The following is a 25,356-nucleotide window of genomic DNA, read 5'->3' as shown; positions in this document are numbered from 1 at the left end:
TTATTATATATATTTTTTATTATTAATTTGGAAAGCCGGACAACTGAATCCCGATGGAGGATGCCAGTTCACAAAACTGGACTGTACGGCTTAAAGCCATACTTTTCTTTCTAATTTAGTACTTCAGGCAGCGCCAGTCAACCAATAAAACAAAAGTCTTTTCACACCTCTTTAGTTGTATTGGTTGCTTAGGGAAAATAAACACTGTCGCATCCGTTTCATGTGGCGTTTGTGAACGCAGCCTTATTAATGTGATTAGCATATCTCACAAAGCCACCGCTGTAGAGCTTGATTACAGAAATGAATAAAATTAACGTTCAATAGAGTGATGAATTTGGAGAGGTCATAATGTGATGGGTTTCTCGATAATACAGACACTTTTTCCAGCGGCAAAGTATCTCAAAAGGAGGAGAGCAAAATGGATGACAGGAGAAAGTTGACAGATATAAAGAAGGAAGCAGAGGGCAATTACAGATTATTCCGTGACACCGGCACACGTGAGAACTATAAACAGATACTGTATGGATCAGATAAGACAAGTGAAACCTGAATGTGAGAAATCACTTGCAAAAAAGAGCTATTCGTAAGAGCGAGATAGGGGACATTTCTCATATATCGATGCTAAAAGGAAGACAGAAAATCATTTAGGACTACCTCAAATCAGAAATGGTGAAATCGTGGACAATCTAGCTGGAATTTCTGATGAGTTTTACAAATATTTTGTATCAATTTTAACAACTGAAATCAATTTAATGGTAAAAAATACTGATTGCGATAAATTAGTGATACTGTATAACGATATCTGAGAAGAGTATCAGAAAAACTGTTGCTCAAAAAGGGTAAGGCTCCTGGAATAGATGGGGTGCAACCAGTTATATTAAAGAATGCAGGAAGGGAGTGCAGAATACTATTTGGATTGCTACTAAGATGGTTAATTATACTTTCTTTCCGGCGTTCTTGTGCACTGAAGATCTTGTATTGGATGCAAGAGAGAGTTTAGAGTCTGTATCAGAAATTCAGAAACTGGTGTTGAAATCTTTCTTTTGGATCCCAAGTCACTCTGAGATCAAAAGAATTGACGCAGCCCATGCGGTTGCCATATATACAAACCTCTTAAAGGAGTTTCGTCCAGCAGTACCATGTTGACTACAGAAAATTAATCCGATTATTCAAATGTTTGTTGACATAGCATATGACGTGGAACAGGTAAGAGAGTTATAAGCTTTACCAGATCAAGGCTATAATAAAAGCCTGGTGTTCTAGTTTGTACGAAGTATGAAGGGAAGAAGTTGTTCTAAGTAGGCTTCAAATAAGACACAGTTATCTCACGCACTCCTTTTCGTTTAGAACCCCAGAGTAACGTATCAACTGGGTGGTACTACACTCAGGGTAGTGGAGAATGAAAAGTACCTAGGGGTAATTGTGCAGTCAGATATGAAGTTTTCTGAGCAGTGCAAAAAAGGCTGCAAGAGTAGCTCATGGTGTCTTGTCAATGATATACAGAAATTTTGCTAGCAGGGATAAGGTCATAAGAAGGTTATTGTTCCCTTATATAAGGCAATGGTCAGGCCACACCTTGAGTACTGTATACAGGTCTGGAGGCCTCATTTTAATAAGGATGTAGAGCTACTGGAACAAGTACAGAGAAGGGGAACAAAGGGTTGGTGTTACCAAGAAAGGCTTAAGTTATGCAAATTTCAGCTTCTGGACTCTGGAGACTAGGCACCTGCGAGATGATCTAATTGAGGTATATAAGGCCTTGAATGGATTGAATTGAGCCAGCTCAATGTTAATGGGATTCTTCCTCTTGCTCAAATTACTCAGCTGAGGGGGCATAAATTCAAATTGAGGAAAGACAATTGTAGAATAGATGTGCGGAAGTTCGCCTTTAGCAGGCGAGTGGTTGATAGTTGGAACAAACTTCCATCTGTTATAGTGGAGGTCAGCAACTTATATAAGTTAGAGAGAGAGAGATAACCTTTATTGCTCTTCATGGCCATAAAGCCAGGGATTTACAGCCTCCTGATACTTCCGGGATATTCGAACAATTAATTACAAAACGAAAATAAGGTAATTATACAAAGGAAAACATATTTAAATACAAAGGAGAGAACTCCTCGCGAGGAGTTCTCTCCTCGCGAGAGTTAGGTCTGATCGAGCTGGCTTAACATCGAGATAGAAGCATTAGCTCAATCAGACAGGAGCAGATGCAAGGTACACATCAGTCATTGCTGATTAGTCCTGCTAGTCATAATTTTTTTCTGGTAAGTTCGGTCAACAGCGAATTTGTTTATGTCGGCGTCAAGTGCCTGGGTTTGCTTGAGCATCTGCTGAGGGAGGAACCTGTCCAAGAGGTGGAGTCGTGCTGAACGCGGGTAGAGCTCTGGATTGGCCCTAAGGGCAGCAGGCGGAATCCTCCAGCCACAGGTATCCCAGAATGAAGGTGTTGCAATTATGCCTGTTATCATCTTGACTGTTGCTAGGAGGCGTTGGTCGTCGATTAAGGAGGTGGGAAGCCGTGGAATCCCGAGAGAGTCGCCAAGCTGCGTGGTGCGAATCAGAGCTGGAAGGTTGTGCTTCCTGTTGGCTCACTTTAGGAGTCAGAATTCTGTGGCAAAGAGTGGTTTCTTTATTTGACGGTGCCGCTGACGCACAAATTTCAGCAGCATAGAGTAAAGGTGGAAAGATAACTGTTCTTATGTACTTCACTGTTGTCTTTTTATCGGTGATATGTAGGAGATGTTTTGCTATCCACCGAAGCCGTGTGAGGAGCATGTCTAAGTGGGCGTTAAATCGAAGTTTGGAGTCGTATACAATGGCTGGATCCTAGATCACGATGGCTGGACACAACTGGGATGAGGGTGTTGCCGACTGAAGGCTGGAGAAATGAAGGAGTTTGCTTCAGTGAATACACCATGAATTCGGACAGAGGGAAACTGGCAGAGGTAAAATGTGACTGCGGTGAGAGTGTTGTTAATTTCCGGTTTTACCAGATCTAGGTCTTGACTGGGGTTGATGGGAGTGAGTATCTTGATATTATTCGCATAGCTCAATAGACACCGAGAATGTGCAACCAGTCGGGAGATAATAAATGAAAACGGAAGGACCCCTCCTTGTGGGACTCCTGCAGTGACGGATCTTGTAAGGGTGCAATCTCTTCTATGAAGCTTTATAACTCTGTCGCTCTGTCATGCAGAAGAGAAAGCATAATATGTTCCGTGGAAGTGGCATTCCAGGAGAGAGTGAGAAGTTGATTTACTTGGACGGCATCAAATGCGGCCTCAATGTCTAAGTAAGTAACAGCTAGTTCTTGCCTTTTCTCAAATGCTGACAAGATAGTACTCGTGGTTGCCAGCAGATTGGTGATCATTGATCTGTTTGGAAGGGAGTAATGAGTTTGGGCTGGATTACTGGGCAAGATCTGCTGAGGATGGGGAGTAAGACCTTCTCCAGGAGCTTCAGCAGGCTGGCGGAGTTGGAGATGGGTCGGTAGTGTTTAGGTTGCGATGGCGACTGAACTTTAGCTAAAGGTTTGATGAGATAGTTTTTCCACTGCTGTGGGAAAATCTGGTTCGAGAGTAACTGGTTGAAGATAATTAAAAGTGGCTGAATAATGTAGGGACTTAGGCATTTGAGCATGAATTGGAGAACTTCCATCACCGGTGGTTGACGAGGCAGGTAGAGAATTGATGGCTACGATCAGCTGTTGTTTTGTGATCTGAATGATATTCAACACTTCGTGCTGGGTGGGCTCTGTTGATAGAGCCAGATCAGAGTTTGGCACAGGATTACGGTTAAATCTTCTGACGAAATCGAGCCACAATTCAGGATCAAGTCGCAGAACTAGACAAACATTTGTAGTAAATGGATGGGTGCAATGGGAAGGGCTTTTTTTTGGCTGTGGTGCTATATAAGCTTGCTTTCTTGCACCATATGCCTACTAATACTAATGCTAACTGATGATCGCCCAATATGTGCCTGCTGTAATATCGCCTTAAGGGTGCAACATATCTTAATGGACTGCCCCTGTGTTTATTAATTAGCCCCCCTATTCTTTTTACAAATTTTAAAGTTCTCTGAGCCGTTTTACACTTCATCAAATGATTGCAGTATCCTAGACGTCTTTTCCTTTCTGCAAAGGATAAATTACTGTCATCGGATTTAAGCGATTTTAAATCAACAACCGATATTATACTTTGTCATTTACACGAACATTTTCTATTTTACATATACTGTACATATTTTTATAGTTATTATATTGTAGTTTTATAATTTAATTTCACCATGGACTTGGCACACTATGGCGTTAGCTGCCAGTGTGCCGTAAGAAAAGTAAGAAACCAGCCAACATGTGAGAGGCTACTGTACAAAGTGGAGCGTACTGGGATTACTGGAAAAATCCTTAAGTGGATCAGAGTCTAAGTGAAAGAAGACGATGGTAATTAATGAACAGTCTTCAGAGTGGACTAATGTGGCGAGCCCGTCCCTCAAGTTAGGGACCTCTCTTTTTTCCGAATGACATTGATGTGGGTATATACAGGAAAAGCTGTCAAAGTTTGAAAAATTAACGGTATGTACGGTGGTTAATAGACTGGACTAGGTTATGCTTCTTCAGAATGACTTAGATCGGTTTTGCATTTGTGAAAAGAAAGCCCGAGTTAACATACAGACTAGGGGAAACAGAATTAAAGATAGTTCAGTAAGAGAAATATTTACGAATTTTGGTACAAGCAGATATGAAGTTTTCCATGCAGTGTAAGCAGGCAGCCAATAGGATATTTGCCAGCAGGGAAGATTTTTTGTTTTTTTCTGTTTTTATACTCCGGGACGACCAAACGGTCAGAGGAGTTCACAAGATAGATAAAATACAAGAAACAGCACCGTATTCAGTAGTCACGGGCTTGAACCCGGTCACTCAAGGCACGTGCACTTATGCACCCGCTCGCCTGACCACTAGGCGCCTCCGTAGCCAGGTGGGAAGGAGCAGCAGTGCGTAGCACACGCTTCTTGATTAGACCGGGGTTCGAGCCCATCACCACCAAATACGGAGGATGCGGAAAGGTCAGGGAATGACCACCGCATAACCCGGAGCAATATGGCCTTAGTTGCTAATGCTCCTAAAAACCAAATAACAAACAAACAACCTGACCACTAGGCTACGGCGGCCTATGCTAATTATTCCTCTTTATAAAACAATTCGGAACACCTAATTTGGAACATTGTAATACTATTTGCTGTCCGTTTTAGGCTACACCTAAAAAAGGACAGCAAATTTCTCGAGAGGGTCCAAAGAAGGGCAACTAGATTGGGTGGAAGTGGTAAAGATTGTTCCTATAAGTAAGGAACGTCTTAGAAGACGTGGATTATAGAGCCTGGAGACTATAAATCTCAACAATGACCTGATAGAAGTATATCTTTGAAGGAATAAGCAGAATGAATGAGCAAAGTATTTTCATATTGGAAGATGAAACAAAAACAAAGAGGGCCACAGAAAAAGGAGAAAAATCCACTAGAGATCAAGAGAAATTGATCTTTGGGCAGCGTGTTGTTGATTACTGGAATAAGTTATTCCTCCAATATACAAGGATAAAAGCCGAATTGGATTATTTACTTTTTTTTTTTTTTTTTTTTTTTCTTCAGAAATGGGCAATTTGTGATTGGCTCAGTTTTTTTTTTTTTTTTTTTTGGCTTATTCAGAATAAGTTTGATTCCTTGCATCACTTAGACTGCTTAATAGTAATACTAATTAATGATAATGTATTAGTTTTCACTTCGCTGCACCTATCTCACGAGGCAATATTTTCAATTTTTTGTATTGCGTAGTACTTTATTTCCTTCTGGATTTTAATAAAAACTGAAATACACAATTTGTGATTAATACAATAAATATACTAGCTAAACAAATTAATAGCACAAGACAAACAGCAAATTCTTCAGAAAGCAGCGACTGTTCCAGTAGATTAATATGCTTGAACCGAGAAATTTGTCTTTTCTTTGCATCCTTCCATATTGCCCACTTATTCCATCAGTCATCGCACTAGCCAGAAAAATTTACATAGCTGATTTATACTATTTGGCTTTATTTTATTTATTTTTTTATGCTATGCAATGGGATCAGGAAAGTGGTTATGATCAGTGATCAATTCTTCTTCAGGACGACATGCGAGGGTTTCAGAGATGCTCACATACGTGCGAATTATATTTTAATGCTGCGAAATGCAATGTTTTACTTAGAAAATAATAACTTGAAAATAAATTATACACTTGGATATGTTGAATTAAAAACTTAAGAGAGAATTGGGGGTTTGTGATTATAAGTTTTCCGGTAGTACTGACGAGTTGCACGGAAGGCCCGGATGATTTATCAAATAATTGCTTGTATAATGTTGATAGGATGGTTATAACTCTGCTGTACAATATATTGAAAACGCAATATAATGCATTTCAAGTGTAAAAATGCACTTGAAATGCTGTGTCCACTTATAGAAGCCACATTTGAATTTAAAAAAAATAAATAGATAAAAATAATAATAAAAGAAAAAAATTCAAGCTTCTTTAAAAGGTTCAAAGCACCTGGTGATGCCAACAAAGTGCCCCATATGAGAACAGATTTCGAATATGTAGACTACAGACTTGCTAACTAAGGAAAAATTGATTGTGGTTTATAAGACTGAGGGAATCTAGTTCAGGTACAGACGAGAGAAGGCAGGGCCTTCCCTTCAACATGCTATGAAGACAGGGCTTACATATCTGGTTACTAGTAGGTAGGCCGGTAATCTGAGTTTTGGTGGCGGCGGAACCTAAACAGGTAAACTGTAGCAAACGCAGCTTCAGTTAGAGGAAGCTACTACCAACAGGGAACGGCCTCCGTAGCCAAGTGGTCAGGAACGTGAGTGCAGTAGCACACATTCTTTGAGTAGACCGGGGTTCAAGCCCCTGACTGCTAAATACGGTCGATCTGCCAACCAGCACTGGACCAGTGTGGCAGATTATGGTTCATTTCCCTCAGCATAAATTGTTGAGGAGGCTTCCATCCTGCAGTGGGTTGGTAATGGCTGCAGGTTTTACTACCAACAGGGAAAGCAACTGGAAACTACCCTGTACTGTAAAAGTAAACATATCCTAAGAAATCCGATGATGAGCAAGCAAGAGAAGACTGCACGAACTGGAAAAGACAGAGGTGGAGACAGCTCATCAGAGGAAGTGACCAATCACAAGACGAATTACTGGATGATGAAGACTGAGGGGGTGATGGGAAAATGAATGAAGGTGAAATTTGTATTTTGTTAAATCACACGGCATAAACTGAAACTAAGGAATAAAAATTATGGACTGGACTGTAGGAAGTGTTCCTTTAGTCAGTGACTTATTAATCATTGGAATAAGTTGCCTCCACAGTTGAAGCTTCGAAAATTAACTAAATATTATTTAGGAAAAGTATATAATTTTAACAAAAATAATTTTATTATTTTTGTGTGTTTCCAATAAAATAGTAAAACGATATTTGCAATTTAAAAAAAAAAATGAACTAAAAGTTCGAATGGTCGTTTTAGATGTTCGTATTTTAACTTTTCTTAATGCGGCCCTTTGAAAGAAAAAGATTGTGCATTATTTGTGTAGCGAGCAGTTTGCTTTCCAATATACTTCATGACGAATAAGACAAAAAAAAAAAAAAATATATATATATATATATATATATACACATATATATATTTACCGCGAAGAAAATTCCAGCAATGAAACTTAAATATTTTAGCTATAATCTTTATGCTGGATAACATATTGCTAGTGATTCACACCAGCTCTGTGTTTTAAGGCGGAGAAAGAGAATCCAATAACAAATTAATTTTAATATATAACAGATATAATTTAATTTTAAATATACTATAGATTCTAAACCAGTTAGCAACCTGCCAAGCCCTGTAGTGCGTTGTTTTAGTAGTAATAGTAGTAGTAGTAGTAGAGGCACGTGGTGCCAGAAAGCAAGGTTATGTAGCGTCAGCAAAAAAAAAAAAAAAAAAAAAAAATATATATATATATATATATATATATGGTATATATTTATGAAATATTTTAAAAGTACGAACTGAGTGATTAAAATCAATCATATGCATATTATGCTTTTATTGGTGAACAAAAGGAGCCTATAGCCGTGATGACAAAGAAATGATCTTGATGTCAACGTTCTAAAGTAAATGACTGCGTTCACGTTCTAAGAAGGCAAATTGAGTTTCGGGTTGATGATCGACAACAGCAGAGGGATATAGGGGTGAGTGAAGCCAGAGTTACGATAGATGCAGAGAACTGTACCTGAGAAGATACTTACTACAGAGATGAAGAAACTCTTGCCTTTGTGGACCATCTGATGTTAACGATCCTTACCTGAACCTAAAATTTTTTTATTTATTTTTTTCCAAGTGTTTGCCACACACTGTCACCAATAAAAACTGAGCATCTTTCTGGTGAAAGAAGTAGAAGTTTGGCAACAAGACCACGTGGTTGTCATCAGTGACGATTTTCCGCTGTAATAGGAGGACGTGCTATATTTAACCGCCAGCCGTTGGCATTAACAGACACACCAACTTACAGAAATAACCTGAACAAGTCGAGATCAAGAACTCTCAAAAATCGCAATGTGCGCAGTTCCTAGCGAGTTAGTGTCGATGCCGCATCCCGTTGCTGCCATGGCTGGAAAAGCTGTCACCAAGGTGGTTCGGAGATGCTACACAGCCAAGGAGGACCAAAATCTTAGTAAGTTTCTTTTCACGGAGATCAAGGAACTTTAACAATATCCTCCACATCTAAATTCGTGTACTTAAGACTAAATTAAATTAGAGTGAGAGTAGCTTAGCGAATAATTTGTTATTTGAAAATTATACATATAAATAAAAAGAGGCATTTTTCATTAAAATAATATTTATCTTTTCTTGTACTTTCTATTCCTAAACTGGTACTGTATAACAATGGATGCCAATGCTTCGATAATGTATTTGCTATGACTGCTGTTATTGAATAATTCAAATTTAGAATTCAAAATTTTCAGGCTCTAACAGCAAGGTCACGCCATTGACAATTCATTAAATTGTATTGCGGGTTAATTTGATACAGTATTTGTAAAGGTAACTGGAAAGTAATGAATTAATCTAAGTTAATTCAACTTTCCAGCTTTTTTCAAAGCAAGAGCCTTGAATTTTTAATTTTATTTATTATTATTTTTTTTAATCTTCTCTTTAATGTTTGCAGTGTTTTTGTACGTTCCATTTCTTAGACGAATTTAGGAGTGTCCATAGATTAGATACCCTTAACCTTTTTTTTTTTTTTTTTTTTTTTTGTATATATAAACTTCAGTATCAGCTATCAAAAAAATACAGTTTTCTCTTACTACCTATTATATTTATAGAATAAGATAAATGCTATCTACTTTTGTTCTGCCTCACAACATTTAAGTATCATCGGTGGAATGCATATCATTAGTTGGAAAATGCTGCTTAGAACAATGCAAAGAATGGTATATAAATCATAGTAGCTGATTGGGGAGGTGCGCTAAAGATAAATCTACTAAAACTGAACTGGCAGCACTTCTTGAAAATAACTGTAGGACTAATTAAAAAAAAAAGGGGGGGGGGGAAACTGCTCTAACAAATAAATGGGTTGAAAATTTCATAAAATCTTCAGATGTAATTAAGCCACGCTAACAAAGTATAACAGTGTATTACTAGGAAATCAGGCCTGACGTGGCCGAGTGGTCAGGTGCAGTAGTAGCACACGCTCTTTGAGTGGGTCGGGGTTCAAGCCCGTGACTACTAAATACGACTAACATTTGTATTGATTGATTTATTGTAAACTCCACTGACCTGGTGGTCGTGCCGGAGTATAAACAAGAAATAATAATATGTATTCAAGTTCTCTCGTGTTAACAACTTAAAGCTTCGTTTATGATCTGGATTCCATACTTTGGTCATTATGCACCTTGATTAATACAGATATATAAATCTGTATTAATTGGTGTGACAATTAAGTTTCGAGAATAATTTTGTTTCCGTCAAAGTGGCCATACTGTAAACCGTTACGTCCTCCCGTTGTGTAGCCTGACCCCCCCCCCCTTTAATTCCATGCAAAGGGGAAACGTCGTCAGTCATTGTACAAGTTGGTTTGTGTAAAGACGTGTTTCAGTTCCGTGTTACTTGAAAAATGGAACGCAAAGAGTTGTGATAAAATTTTTGGTGAAAAGCGGCGAATCGTCAACGGCTATTTAGGAAAATTTGACCAGAGTTTATGGAAATGATACCATGTCGAAACCATGCGTTTTCAATTAGGCAAAAGTTTCGAGAAGGACGTGAATCTGTCGAAGATGCCGCGGTCCAGGGCGTCCTTCCACGACTCGAAATGACGAAAACATTGTTCGTGTGCGTGATCTTGTTCAAAGCTATAGGCGGTTAACCACAAGAATGAATCCCGAAAAACTAAACATTAATCTGGAAAGTGTTAGATTAATTTTGACTGAAAAATTGTTGATAAGGAAAGTGTGTGCAAAACTGGTACCGAAAAACCTCTCATGAGCAGAAAGAAATCCGGTTGTGACATTCTCAGGAGATGTTGGAAAGCATTGAAGATGTTCCAGATTTGCTTTCTCGCGTGATTACAAAGTATGAAAGCTGGGCATTTGCTTACAACCCCGAAACAAAAAGGCAAAGTCAACAATGGAAGGGAGCTTCCTCGCCAAGACCCAAAAAAGCGAGAATGTCAAAGTCAAAACCATGTTAATTTGCTTTTTTGATCGAAAGGAATTGTCCACAAAGAGTTTGTTCCACTTAATGAAACTGTCAATCGACAATGTTACCTTCAAGTTTTGGAAAGGCTTCGCAAGTGAGTCAACCAAAAATTGCTTCGTCCTGGATTTTGCATCATGAAATGCTCCCGCACATTCTGCCATTGTAGTCAAAGAGTTTAACTTCAAAATAAATAAATAAATAAATTTTCTGTTTATACTCCGGGACGACCAAACGGTCAGAGGAGTTCACAAGATAGACAGATTACAAGAAACAGCACCGTATTCACGGGCTTGAACCCCGGTCACTCAAGGCACGTGTACTTATGCACCTGCGCGCCTGACCACTAGGCTACGGATCAATCACAACGTTGCAACATCCTCCGTATTCGTCTCCTTGTGACTTCTTTCTATTTCAGTTTGTGAAATTCAGAGTAATGTAACGCGAGTATTAAAACAGATACCAGAAAGTGAGTACTAGAAATGTTACGATCAATGGATCCTACGCTGGAATGCGTGTGTACAGTCTGAAGGGGACTAATTTGAAAGTGATGGCCTTACATCTGTATAATTTTCAAAATAAAATTTTTAAATTAATTATTCTAGAAACTTTATTGTCACGCCTCGTATGTATATATATTGCATGTTGTGTGCCCAAAAACACCCGGAGTCACTGACTCTATGATGGGAGGTGGAACTATTAGTAATTTCAGTGAATGACCACATATAAATTAGAGCTTTTCAAAATGGGTGTCGGAAATTTTGGCACATTAATATTGTTTTACAATCTGATTTCGCTGAACTACAAATATTATGCCTCTGATTTCTTTTTACTTCCCAAAATATGGTACACTTCAAATTTTTATGAGCTGAATCGAAAGTCAGATATTGCTTAGCACTCACAGAATGAGAAATGCAGGTTACGCTGGTTGGAATTTTAAGCAATTTTTAACAATATTACAATAAACGGCGGAAAAATATAATAAAGCAATTTTTATTTATTTATTATTATTAGTTTTCGTTTATAATGATCAGGACCCTCTCTGCTCATTGTCTAACGTTGATCTGCCAGCTTCTTTAGTAACGTTTCTCCCTGGCAGCAATATCTTCATGAAAATGTTCACTGTTAACTGACACACTTATAACTCAACTGATTAACCTGTCTGGGAGATTTATTTTTAAAATTCTTTTGGGATGCTGGAAGTAGGTGGGGGTATTTTTTTTTTTTTTTTTTTTTTTGTATTATTATTATTTTTATTTATGTTGGGATGCGGTTCAGACCAAACTGTGGCAACACCGTAGTGTATAGTTATCGTACAGATAAAAGCCAATCAGTGTAGTGATGTGCATGTACCGTAGTGTAGTGTCGGTGTTGTTAGTATTGAGTGAATAGCTACTTTGCCTAGCTGACAAACAGCAAGCTGCCACCAGATAGTTTCCATCCCTGGCACATGGAGCCGAGCCAGAGATTACTATCTAGCGTACAGATGATATCTACAATATCCATTCATATCCCCCCACTCATGAGAACCTAAAAGTTCTATTCGTGTTTATAAAGATACGATCGTTGTTGAATAACAGCATCAGAGAAGCCACTGCTCATGCACAGATGAATCAGGCACTGCAAAACCGAAGTTACACCAGGCGCCAAGTCCACACTACAACTACATTAAGTTTAAGAAAAAGTTGTTGATACCCTATTGGACTGTCAAGAGTGCGGTGGATAAAGAAGAAATACAATGTAGTCCACTCAGTAAATGACGAGTCTAGTGGAACTCGAGATCATGCATCCAGATGAAGTCTATCAGATTTCACCATATCACAGTGCAATTGCTGAGTATAGAATAATCTAAAAATTGCTGCCACTGCAGCCAGATTCGAGCTTGAAAATTCCTGATTCCAGAAATTCTCCACCAACCTTTACTCTTTGAAACATGTATTGGTCCGAAACAAAGGAAGTACTATCAAATTTAAAAATGAGAAACAAAAAGGGTTAGGATGCCATCCAATTTACTCAATTCATTTCAAGCCTAAACACTACAACCTTAGCAGGCAATATGGTGGATGCGCAGAAACGACTAACCTTAAATCAGTTCCGCCCGCCCCATAGTATGCGCATAGTCTAGTTTCCAAATGTTGCAATTTGCAGAACCGAAGTCTTTCTTGGTAACGTGTACTTGTTATTCTTCTCTGCCCCCATTACATTTCCCACATCTTTGTAAAATGAGGCGATTGTCCTGTTGTATACAACAGGACAATCACCTCCATGCCCCTGCTGGCAAAATTCCTATATATCATTGACAAAACACCATGAGTTGCCTGTCCCAGCAGCTTGTCTACACTGCTAGAGAGAACTTCGTGTTGGGGCTGTACAATTACTTCCGTCCCAAGTCTTTTTCCTTTCTCCACTAGCTAGAGCGTGGAACAACCCAATTCGCATGTTATTATGGGATTACTTCTGTATGCTTCCCATATGCAGTACCTTCATTTTTCAGTGTTAAGCTTCAACTGCCAATTCTCAGCCCATCTGGCTCTTTTTTTTTTTTTCTAGGTTTTGATGCAGTATCATACCCTGCTTTCTGTCATTAACCACCTTCTTATCATGTGAAAATTTTTACATTAAACTTGATAGGGTTTCATCATTATTTTTAATATTTCTTCCACAAATTTTGTGGAAGAACGATTTTCGAGCTTTTTTATTATTTCTTTTGTTCATACATAACACATGCTATCCATAAACTCTATATTGTAGCTGAAGCACTGAATATTACTGTACGTTTGTTGCCGTGAACTGATTGGATGAATGAATTGGTAATATGGTGGATGCGCAGAAACAACTAACCTTAAATCAGTTCAGTCCGCCCCATAGTATGCGCATATTTTCACCCGCACTTTTGGTTAAAACTTATTTTCTGCCTGCCGGAAAAGGGCTGTCATCGCTATGACAGCCCTTATAGGTTTCCTGATTTTTTAGTAACATTCAGCTAATCCACCACCCATCAGGTGAATGTTTCTTACTAATTTGCTCAGACGGTAGTATTCTCTGGTTTCTTGATGTTTAAATAATAAAATAAGAATATATTACTAGTAAACCAGCAATATATTCCTATTTTATATTTTAATATATTATTCACATTTAAAGGTAATATGTAGGAAGTGTGTTTACACCAAGAAAAAATACTGCTGAAAGAGGATGAGGACTAATCTCCTCTGAAGACAGGAGTATGTGATCATGTTTGTCTACTCTGGAGGCTTCTAACTGTAGGAAAAAGAATTTCGATCAGTGAGTCTCACGCTACTGAACAGTTTGCCTCAATATACTGAATCATAATATATCTATGAATCTCACCTCCGCTGGTAGAAAATCTCTTTTATCACACCCAAGCTAAAAGAAAAAGGCAAATTTCGCAATAAAAAACTCAAAATGTATGTCGTTGATTGCCAGATAACTGTCATAATACATATCAATAGATATCAGTGCCATTTGTTTTTTACTTCAAATTACATATTTTATTGCCGCACGAGTTTTCTCAACTGTACATTATAATTTTTAGGTGTCAGGGTTCCATTTTTGTTGTCAATAGAAATTCTACTGCATTAAATTCGAACCTATTTCTCCTAAAATATTTTCATTATATACCTGCACCATACCTTTACCACACGCTGTAAAGAAATCTTGTTCTGTGATGCATGTTAGTGTTCGATAAATAATAATAATAATCATCATAACATAGGAGTTAAAGAACAATCTTCTGTATGTTAACATCAATAGAATACTGAAGTAGCGTAATTAAAAAGTAGGGAATAATTACCTTACGTTACATCGTTTGACAGATTTTGGGATTTGTTTTCAGTCCAGGAAAAGCTATACAGGAGGTATTTACCTCCACAGAGTGACTTGATGAACCCAAGTTTCCCTTCACACCTTCTCAACAGACAGGCAGAGCAATCAACTTTAAAACAGCTTTCTTTCGGGTCCGCAACGGCGATCGCAATCTGTACAACTACAGAAATTGTTGAAGGAATAAGCTCCCATATTGGTGATTGTGATTGGTCCAACTCGGACCAATCACAATCATCAAGTCGGTTATGCTGATAAACCATATCCTGTTGCAATTTTAATTCAGTCTAAAAAAAAAAAAAAAATCCGCTGTTGAAGGCATAATGTACGATAATTTTTCTCCCTACTTTCTTGGATTTTATATTTTACAACAGTTACTATTTTCTGGAATCTGTAGTTGAAAGTATACAGCTCCCACAGACGTCCGTCTCGGACCAATCACATTCCTCTTCTACCTTCGTAGCTGCCATTAAATTGTTCCGTAAAGGTGAATATTGTCTTGTGGCTTTTATCTAGTCGAGGAAAAAAAAAAAAAAAATCGCAAAATCCGCTATTGAAGGCGCAAACACTTCGGCTGTTACTTACGGTAATTTTTAATACCTACTTTTTCACTTTTTAATTACTCTTTATGTGTTCTACTCCGAGTATATGGCCTTAGTTGCTAATGCTCCTAAAAACCAAACAACAACCGTATTCTACTGGTGTATATAGTTTCCTGTTATTCAATGGCGTCACTGCAGTTCAATAAATTATTTTTATTTTGAACTCCACACGGTGAAGTGTTCTGTTCTAACATTTATATTACTTTAATAATAATTTTTTTTTTCCAACACGAATTAGGAATAATCGTTATTAAATAATTGTATAAATTGCTGCAAAAAATGACGCCATTGAATAACAGGAAACTATATACATCAGTAGAATACGGTTGTTGTTTGGTTTTTAGGAGCATTAGCAACTAAGGCCATATACTCGGAGTAGAACACATAAAGAGTAATTAAATTTTTAATATTAATACTTTTATGTGATAAACAAAATATTTATATTCTATAATAATGCAGTGCATTTTGGAACAGGAATAATTTCTGGAAAAGGAAATTAGTAATCAAGGTGAAAATGTGAAACATCTAATGCTTGCAGATCTATGTCGTGGCACACATTTCATCCCATTCTAAATACACATTAGCTGATCTGGCCTAAATAACAACACTTCACATTGCATCATCTCTGGAACGAATACAGTAATCCAAAATTACGTAACTTTAGAAAGTTAGTTGAGCACAATAGTTGCTGGCATTCTGTGATATTTGTATACTGTACTGGAATGCTCCGGACTGATACCAGTACACTATATTGCTCTCTTACTTCAGTCTCCTTAATATCTCGAACTTGTTCTAGCTTCCATCCTGGTTTTTGAAACTATTCTCAATATAGGTTCCAGAATAAAAATAATTCAAATTTGTAGTTATAATAACGAAGTTATAATTTGAAGAATAATAACGAAGTTGTTGGCCATTTTTATTATTTATTAAAATTGTTTTATTTATTTATATTTTTAATTTTTGCTCTTGTTACAGTGTGATTGTCATTGTAATTTTGTTATAATTGTAATCGAAATTTATGGCCTTGGGTAGATCCTTACCCAGTCAAATCTCATTTTAAAAATACAATTCCCTCCCCTCTGTTCCAAAGCTGTTTGTAATGGTCTAGCAATCTCTTGTTTATTATATAATAAAAGCTGGGATAGATTGTAGTATGCATGGATTGAAATAAAATGTTTCAATTCGACATGCTTCTATGATTTCTTAGGTATTGCGCCATGAAGATTGGCTGCATATGTTCCAAAAAAAAAAACTAAAAGAAGTTTCTCATAATGCAATACCGGTGCAACTCGCAGAATTGGTGTATCCAAGGGGACAGTGTGTTTAAAAATTATTCAATTGCTTTTCTGGTAAGTGTGTAAACGCTAGCTTGGAATAGCATTTTGAGAGAAGCACCGATTTGTATCTATCTATTATTAGAAAGACTTGGAAAGGTCACTGTCATGAAAGCAAAAAAAAAAGCTTAATGTGCAAGAGTTTCATAAGATCTTCTACTGTTTTTTTGTTTCTACGTTCTTATTTATTTTTTAACGCATACAGTAAAAGCTATTATGGATTTTTATCAAGAAAATATGTTTGTATTTGATTTGTTGAGTTTCAACTTCACGTAAGCCTTCAAACCCGTTGTTTATATTAAATTCTTTTATAACTTAATATACTATAGGCGAAAACCGCAGACACATTGGCTTGATTCTTCAAGAATGAGATTCAACTAAAATTATTTTGAAAGAACAGGAAACATTTGGAACTGGATCATAAATTTTCGAGTATCGTAACGTTCATCCACAGCTAATGCCACGAATGGAGACTAACTTTGAGCTAGTATTCTTTGAGTATATATCAGGAAAATATTGTAATTACGCTTTCAGCGATATAATGTTGCCTTGTGTTTTCATGATTTTCGCTGTGACCTGATCCAGCAACCATTTCCGGCAATATTTAGGAAACCGGACAAATCCAGCAAACCACCCAAAAATCATCTGGAATGTCAGAGCTCATTGTGTTGTGCAAAGTAAAGATTTCGCCTCGGAGAAATAAGTTTTTACCGCTCTCCAACAACATCCAGATCATGGAATGTCTAATTGATTTTCTTGAACAAGAATAGTGAATCATTAATAATAAACGACGGATATTATTCAGTTTATTCATGAGTTTAACGATTCGTACATGAAGCATTAGGTTAAAGTAACGATTCACTAACATGGTTCAAACAGGAACTTTCATCCATTTGCTCTATGCCGCCCAAAAGGAATTTTTACTACCACGAAGTGAGGCCTTTAAAAAAGTTTACACAGGTCTTTCTGTTGTGGAAAAGGTGTTGTCAAAGACGCTCAAAATTCAGACGGGTGAAGCAACTGTGCCAAACGTTTTTCGCCTTTTCCCTTCCAAAATATATCGTACTGTTAAGGATATATTTTAGAAAGGGAAAATTAAAATTAATTTTTTTTATTTTTACTACATTGTGCAGGATTTATTTAACTTTTCAATGAACTATACCTTACCATTTTCTCGGGAAAAAGGTTGATTTGCACAGTACTGTGTAAAGTAAATATAGAAGTACTCTTGTAGTTAGAAATGCAATACTGTTCGTTCTTTTTTTTTTTTTTGTGATTACAGTATGATTACCAAAATACAGAAAATGTAAGGATCAGTTCCCAATACTGCCGAATTTGGGAGAGTTCATTGTAATATGATCCGAAGCCAGGTCGGCGTTAATACTGTACTCTCGCTTCTCGAAACTAGGTGACTCTGATATGTAGACAGAGGTGCCAGTGGTACCTGAAAAATTTTGTGGAGGTGCAGATAAACACAGAATAGGTACTTTTCGGAACAATCTCTGGTCAGACGTTTCTAAAGTTTTATACCTTTTCTCGAACGGCACACAAACGCAAGGGGACATCGATTTAGCTGGAAAGGTAGATGTGCTGAGAGTAATATATATATATATATATATATATATATATATATATATATATATATATATATATATATATATATATATGCTTGCATCATTTTGCCAATAATAATTCTGAATATAACTTAAAACGTTTACTTGTATTTATTTTACTTTTTTGATTTATTTTGTATAGTTAAAAAAAAAAAAAAAAACGCGAAGTTGTTTATTATATGAAAATGCTGTATAACAGTTTTCTAAATTACTCTAAAATGCATCATTGAGTAGAAGCGATGACATTAAGATCATTTTGGCTGCTGAATATACCAGCGGAATGTGTTCTTAAAAAAGCAAGCACTGAATAGCCGAAAGGTTATTTTCTCTCTACTTTCTGGTTGGAGCTTTCTTGCCTTTTCTCATTTTTGCAATTACCAGTACACCTTTATTTCCATTATTAATTAAACACTGTCCAGTGATAATTTTGAGCTTTCATTTCTTTCTGAGATAGTCTGGCACGTACACCCTTTGGACTCAATGTCGCCCTTGCTAATTTTGATAATTTCGAAGAGAGTAAATGACTAGCTGTGAATGCAACGTTATATTTAGACAAAGAGGAAACTGAGTGGCTGTGGTTACAATACTAAGGACTGTGCAGGAGGATGTTGGCACCTGTCCTGTCTTAATAAAAATGTCAGACGTTACATAAGATAACGGCTGTTGCATAGAAATATTAGCGTAAATGCGTAATTTATGAAGGTTAAAATCGGGCAGCAATAATCGGATTGGGTTCTTTAGAAAAAATTTCACTTAAAGTATTCCATGCAGAACTTTTTGTTTACCCTTGTGTGCTTAAAAAATAGCTCCATCTTCCTCTCCCTCATGCACACACACACAATTTCAAAATATAAATATTGTATATCATTATAGGAAACAATCTATCCTCTTTCATTATGAGAGAGGATAATGCTCGATTTACACATAACTTTTCAGCTTATCCATCGACTGGATTTTATGAGGTTCGAATTATTTCTTTTTTACTGCGAATTAAAACTCTGTTTTCAAAATAAATTTCTATAAGTTTTTCCACACATGGACAAGAACTTTTCCAAAAGTCCTACTCCAAGCTTGATGCCTTTTCATATCTTTATAATTTTATGGATTGAATAAGGTTTTAAGTCATTTATAAGTATATATCTCTCTGTCACCCCTGTAGAGAGGTTTGAATTCGAATTACATCAGAGCTGAAAGAATCCTTAAATGCCTGTTCAATGGAACTGTAGTTAGCCGATCTCAGGAGGAGGAAATAGGATTTATATCGTGGATTAGTCCACATTTTTCAGTCTGCATAATACGATGATCGGTCTGTGAACAAGCGCTTCTGCAAACAAAATGCTATAAATGGTATGAACTGGTCGGCCTGAGATCTTGTATCTAAGTGGTCGATGGTCAAAAGTAAGAACAAGCCTAAATCTTTCTCTTCTTTTGGATGAAAAACTGAATTCGGTAGTGAATAACAGGTTTCTTCTGGATGAAAAAAAGGTAAAATGGGCAACCTGAGTCATTACGGTCTACAATGACTGTGAAAGTTCCGGAAAATTTTCTCGAATTTAGCTGTTCTGCACCAATTGTTCCGAAAAACAATTGGAGCACAAAGAAAGAAGCTGTTGAAAACAGGAAGCTAGAGAGAGAGAGAGAGAGAGAAAAAAAGATCTGGGCGATCCTGAACAAGAAGCGATCTTCAACGCAATGTTTAATTACCTGTAAAGCAAAATCCATTCGAGGACATTAAAAAATTGCTCGAGAGACTGGTATTTCCAAATCAATTTCACATTACATTTCAAAAAAATGGAACGTCACTCCAGAAAAGCTTCCATGTACACAGCCCGAATGAAAATTATCCTTATCGGAGATTGTTTCTGCGGATGACATTTGTCACACATGGACTGTCATACTGATACCAACGAATTTTTTTTTTTTTTTTCTGATTAGACAGTGTTCAGTTTGAATGTCAGTACTGTAGTTACATCAGTCGTCATATTTCCAAAGAAATATAGTAATCGCCTATATTTTCGCTTACAAGCGATTACTATAATCGCTTATAGTAATCTTATGATGATTATCACATAGCCTAAATGGAATGACTTGTTGTATTATCGCATCCTATAAGACACTGAATGCTGAACATTAGTGTAGTGTACTCACAAATACGATTGTACTCTGTGCCTAATGTTAGGGTGCGCGCATGAATGGTCTGTTTTGATCTGTGGTTGTTAGTTGTGGGATTTCTTAAAACGTGAAGTGAACTCCACGGTAAACTTCCATATCATTCCTTAGTTTGTCAATGCCATTTTCACTAAAAAAAAACTTGGGCATGTGCCACAAAGTTACAGTTAACTTTCCTTGTTTGTGTCACGACAGAATGGAAACCAATTTGAATTCGAGTTCTCTGTAACTCGAATTGTTTATTTTCACTTTCATTACAAACGTAGAATAGGTCTTCTTGGTTACCCTATACTTTATTCATTCGAGATTTCTATTTGAGAAAAGCCAGAAAACTTGATGGATACTCGCTTTATTGGGTAACAGCCACAATATGAGAGATTGGTAATTTCCAAGCAGTTAAAATTAGAGGTACATCACTTATGTGAATGTCAAGAAGGTTTGTTAACCTTGTTGCTGTACAGTATAGTACAGTGCGAGTGATGCTAGTTTAAGACTCAAGGTTAAAATTAAAACATTACACTTCCTAATATTAGAGAGAAGTTACTGGATCTGGGACCGTAATTTCTGTAATCTTGCGCTGAAATTTTTTGTTGTTCTTTTAAGGTAATCTGAAACTCGGATGGTTGATGAACCTATAGTTCCAAGTGCGGAGGACTGTTTGAGCTTTGGAAAGCAATAGTAAATTTATTAACAATGAATTTCTCGTTTTTTTTTTGTTTTTTTTTTTTTGTTAATTTTGAAGAATGGTTGCTTTCTAGAATTAAAATAAATGTGGATGAATGAAAAGTGTGTTGTTGAGGTTGAAGCTTGAACAATTACAACACGTATTTCATATTCTGATGGGTTGTAAGTTGGTGAAGGATGGTGGATTATAAGAGTAATATTGAAGGAGGGTGGATTATAAAGTAATATGCCAATAAGAATATTTTTAGAAATGGTATGTAACTGAACGTCTGTGGAAAAGGCGACAGTTAAAGTTAAATTAGAGAGAGAGAGAGAGAGAGAGAGCTTGTGCGTGTGTTTTATTTTCGATAGGGTTATATACTAGGTATCTGACTAATCAAGCGTGTGATCGAATGTTATACAGTGGTTGCACAGTGGCAGTCCAAGCCGAGTTTACCCTGGGTTTTGCTAATAAATAATGATATTACGTCACTAATATAAGACAAAATAGTAGTACCCTATGCCATAACTTATTCCTGACTGCTACTATTAAATCCTAACTGCCTGATAAAGGCTTATTTAAATTTTAACTACAGTACTTGCTTATTTACTTAACTACATGCATATGATGGCTGATTGATTTGAAAGAGCATTAATATTATATATTTGCCAAATAAATTTGATAACAAAATTATACATTTTGGTAATAAAAGCCTAAGTTGGAATTTCGTGTCGATAAAATGAAAGTTCCTTAACCAAAACTCAAATTTAAGCCAAAAAAATGCGGACAATTTTATTAATTTTCTTCATTTAATTATATGAAATGTTTTTTGTGTCAAATTTTATCAAAAATCTTTGACAGATGGCGCGATTAATTTCGTTCCACCAAATACACCCATGAAATAGCTATGTGGCCCAGACAAGAAGATCCACTCTCCATCGACAGCGGTGGAATCCACATTAGCGATAATTGATGAGGAACGATAAATATCAATCGTTATTGCTAAATAGTAGATGTTCTTGACAGCAAAATCGAGTCACACTTGCATTGGAATTGCGACTTAATTTGATACTGAAATGGACAATTCACCCATCCCATTTGATATTTTTATAATATGAAACTGGAAATGTGAGATTTTTACCAGATGACCCGGTGGAATTAGAAAATAATAATAATAAACTAACATAAATAAATCAGTTCTAAATAGGAGCATGTCACCAATTATCTACATATTCTCCCGCCTGTTTGCATCGACTATTTGTGTTGTCTGTCAGACATAAGCGACATGAATTATATATCCTTTATTGCTGATTTGTCTGGTTGCTCGGCGGTGAGGATATTTCTTCATTATATGTATTCTCTGTGGGATTCCTCACAAGAACTGCGATCGTGGCTTCTCGCAGATCAAGAAACCGACCAAGAATACTGGCGACTCACAACCAATCCACTTACTTAAGGAACTTGAAATTAAAAAAGTTTCCACAAAAAAGCGTAATGACAAGTGACTCCACTGTTACTTTAGCCTGTGCTGGTTATCAAAAATCTTGCAACAGTTCTTTTAACGATAATCACCGCAAGTCTGGCGTTGTGACGTTCCAGAATCCACGTGTTATAATCCTCTACAGGGCCGGCCTTAGGTAAATTGGCGTTACGGGCGGGGAGGAATTACGCCCCCCTTCCAGATAGAAAAAAATTAAGGTATTTTTATTGAGTTAATATTTTTATTTTTTCTAGAGAAAAGTTAAAAAAACAAATGTAAACACAAAAAAAGACAACCAGAATATTTATAATGTTTTAATTGTCACATTAAAATATTAACAATAAAAATTTTACAAGAGAGTCAATTTTTTATAAGGACATTTATCAAAATACTAGCAGCGGGTTGCAGTTATGCTTGCCTTTAATTTACATAATAATAATAGTTTCTATAATTAAATTTCAGCCGCTCATGTGAAAGAAATGGGATGCATATAGGATTGTAGCCAATCACCTATATTTATATCCCATCTGGAAGTGGAAGGATTTCGAGACAGACTGACACTTGACAATACTTAATAATAGATGGTTACAGAATAATTATAGATTTTACATTACATTACAACAAGTTACATCAAAGCTGTTTAAAAATACAAAACAAAAATTTAAGAAGGATTTTTTTGTTATTAACACCAAACGTCATAAGCCCGTGACTACTGAATACGGTACTGTTTCTTGTATTCTGTCTATTTGTGAACTCCTCTGATCGTTTGGTCGTCCCGGAGTATAAACAGAAAATTTATTTATTTATTTATTTATCAAGTGCCAAACGAAATTCCTTTAATGCATTCCTTTCCTTGATTTTATATCAGAAAATTTATTAATGACATTGGTAAAATCCAAATTTTCAGCCACATCATTTTCAATTGATAGTATTTCTAATGAAATTAATCTTGCCTGCGACATTGATGATCGCAAATATATTTCAATTAGCTTTAATTTGCTAAAACGATGAAGGGCCTCCACACCTTTCCACAAATCTTTCGTTTCCCCCTCCCTTCCACGAAGCATATGTGCCCTCTCAAACCTTCGATACCCTCTAGTCATGCATCCCCAAAGCGTCAGCGCCCCGGGCGATCGCCTGGCAGGCCCGTAGCTCGGGTAGGCCCTGATCCTCTAAGCCTAATAGCCAAATCTGCGATTAAAAAAATAAAGTCATATTGGCAAGGAGTATAGGGATCTCGTGCTTGTATAGTATATTATTTGACAACTGATCAGTGCATGAACAAAATTAGCATATGGAAATTAGCATGAGTGTCTATTTTATGCATGATAATGGTATAAGTTGGACATATGAAAATGGTAATAATCAAATTGTGATAACTTTGATAATTTCCTTTCAGTTAACAACAACTAGAGTCAAGTTTGCTTGCTGTAGGTGTCAAATATTAACATGGCTGAGTAATAACTATTACGTTGCTCAGTATAAAAAGAACATGCATTTCAAAAAATTAAAAATGCGTTTGGCGTGTTCTAATCCATTCATTTGATCTAAGATTGTCATCTATGCCAAAGTGTTGTCATTCTCATACCAAAATATGAGACCGAGTCGACACGAGGCCTTACCCAATTGCTTTTCAGACTCTCTCTCTCTCTCTCTCTCTCTCTCTCTCTCGACCTTGTTCGCTTGCCGATATTTTCGCTACATAACAAAGAAAAATGTGATGCATTCAAAGCCCCATGAAGGCGCGAGGCCCTATGTGGTTGCACCTGTCTCACATGCCTATGGGGCTCTGATGTCAGAATTCCTGAAGTGAAAATTAAGCAAATACCAAGGAACGAGGAGGAGAGGCGAGGGACGGAGGATGAGAGAGAGAGAGAGAGAGAGAGACTAAAAAAAGAAACATTCACCTTGACGTTGTAAGACGGAAAACTTTTTTTTTTTTTTTTTAATATATAATTTATATAGTTTTTTATCTGCCGTTCTGTTCTTTGTCATCAGAAATCTCGTATGAGTGGAATAAGATGCCGCTTCATTCAAACTATTAACACTTGTATCGCTCAGTGAACTTTATAATTTGGATAAGGAAAATCACTGAAAGAATTTTTGATATATTTGAGTATAAAGGACATGTCACTTAAACATAAAGCAAATTTAAGATAGGAAGATTCTATAGCATTGGTATATGCAAAAAGCGACCTCTTCGCAAAAAAAGATAAAATAATGTTTGGCAGTAGCTAATAGACTCGATAAGTTCTTTTGCTGGTACTGTACACTGAAAGGACAGAATTCATGTGATACCTGGTTCCTGGGCAACGCTACGCTACCACCCCTCTCGCTAGTGGACGAACCCACCGCTTGGCAGGTATATATAGGTACACTGTATTCACATACACGGTAATTCGATGTCAGTATGGATAAATGCCGTGAGTTAACCGACTTTGCAAGAGCGATGATAGTGGGTGCTTGACGCATTGGTCACTATGCGTCATGCACCCATTATAGCAGAGGTGGTACAGAAATTGCACTATCCCCGTTCTACAGTATTAAGAGTGAATCGGGAATACGCCATTTCCGGAATAACAACTCATCGTGGACAGCGCTGTGGGCGGAGAAAGGTGTGTTTGTTTTAATTGCGGTCTCCAGGGTTCCCCCTATAAACCGCAGTAGCATCAGAAAAGGCCAATGCCGGCAAGTGTATGTATGTAGGTGTGTAAGTATGTGTGTTGTTGTGTTAAGTGCCGGCACCTGGTGACTTCGCAGCCAGGGGACAGGGGACACTTGGTTAGCTGTCCTCTGACTCCAAACCTTGGCCACGATGAGGCGCGCCAGGGACTGCTTTTAAAATGAAACTGTTATTGGGGCTATCAGGCAAGCCTGGGAATCCG

At 36.9% G+C, this 25,356-nt stretch overlaps 1 protein-coding gene across 1 annotated transcript in view; it reads left to right on the top strand.

Annotated features, from left to right (window-relative positions):
• Window positions 1-8,569: 8,569 nt before the first annotated feature.
• Sclp (leucine rich repeat containing protein 20 sclp) overlaps window positions 8,570-25,356 on the top strand; it is a 50,264-nt gene continuing 33,477 nt past the window's right edge. The window contains exon 1 of the mRNA XM_090380570.1: window positions 8,570-8,751. Coding sequence (XP_090236696.1) covers window positions 8,634-8,751 — 118 coding nt within the window. The 5' untranslated portion in view covers window positions 8,570-8,633. The remainder of the gene's footprint in view (window positions 8,752-25,356) is intronic.

The sequence above is a fragment of the Mastigoproctus giganteus genome, chromosome 8 (assembly GCF_048544385.1).
Source record: "Mastigoproctus giganteus isolate SK-2022 chromosome 8, ASM4854438v1, whole genome shotgun sequence".
NCBI classification, from domain to species: Eukaryota; Metazoa; Arthropoda; class Arachnida; order Uropygi; family Thelyphonidae; genus Mastigoproctus; species Mastigoproctus giganteus.
This window is presented reverse-complemented; position numbering and strand designations above follow the sequence as displayed.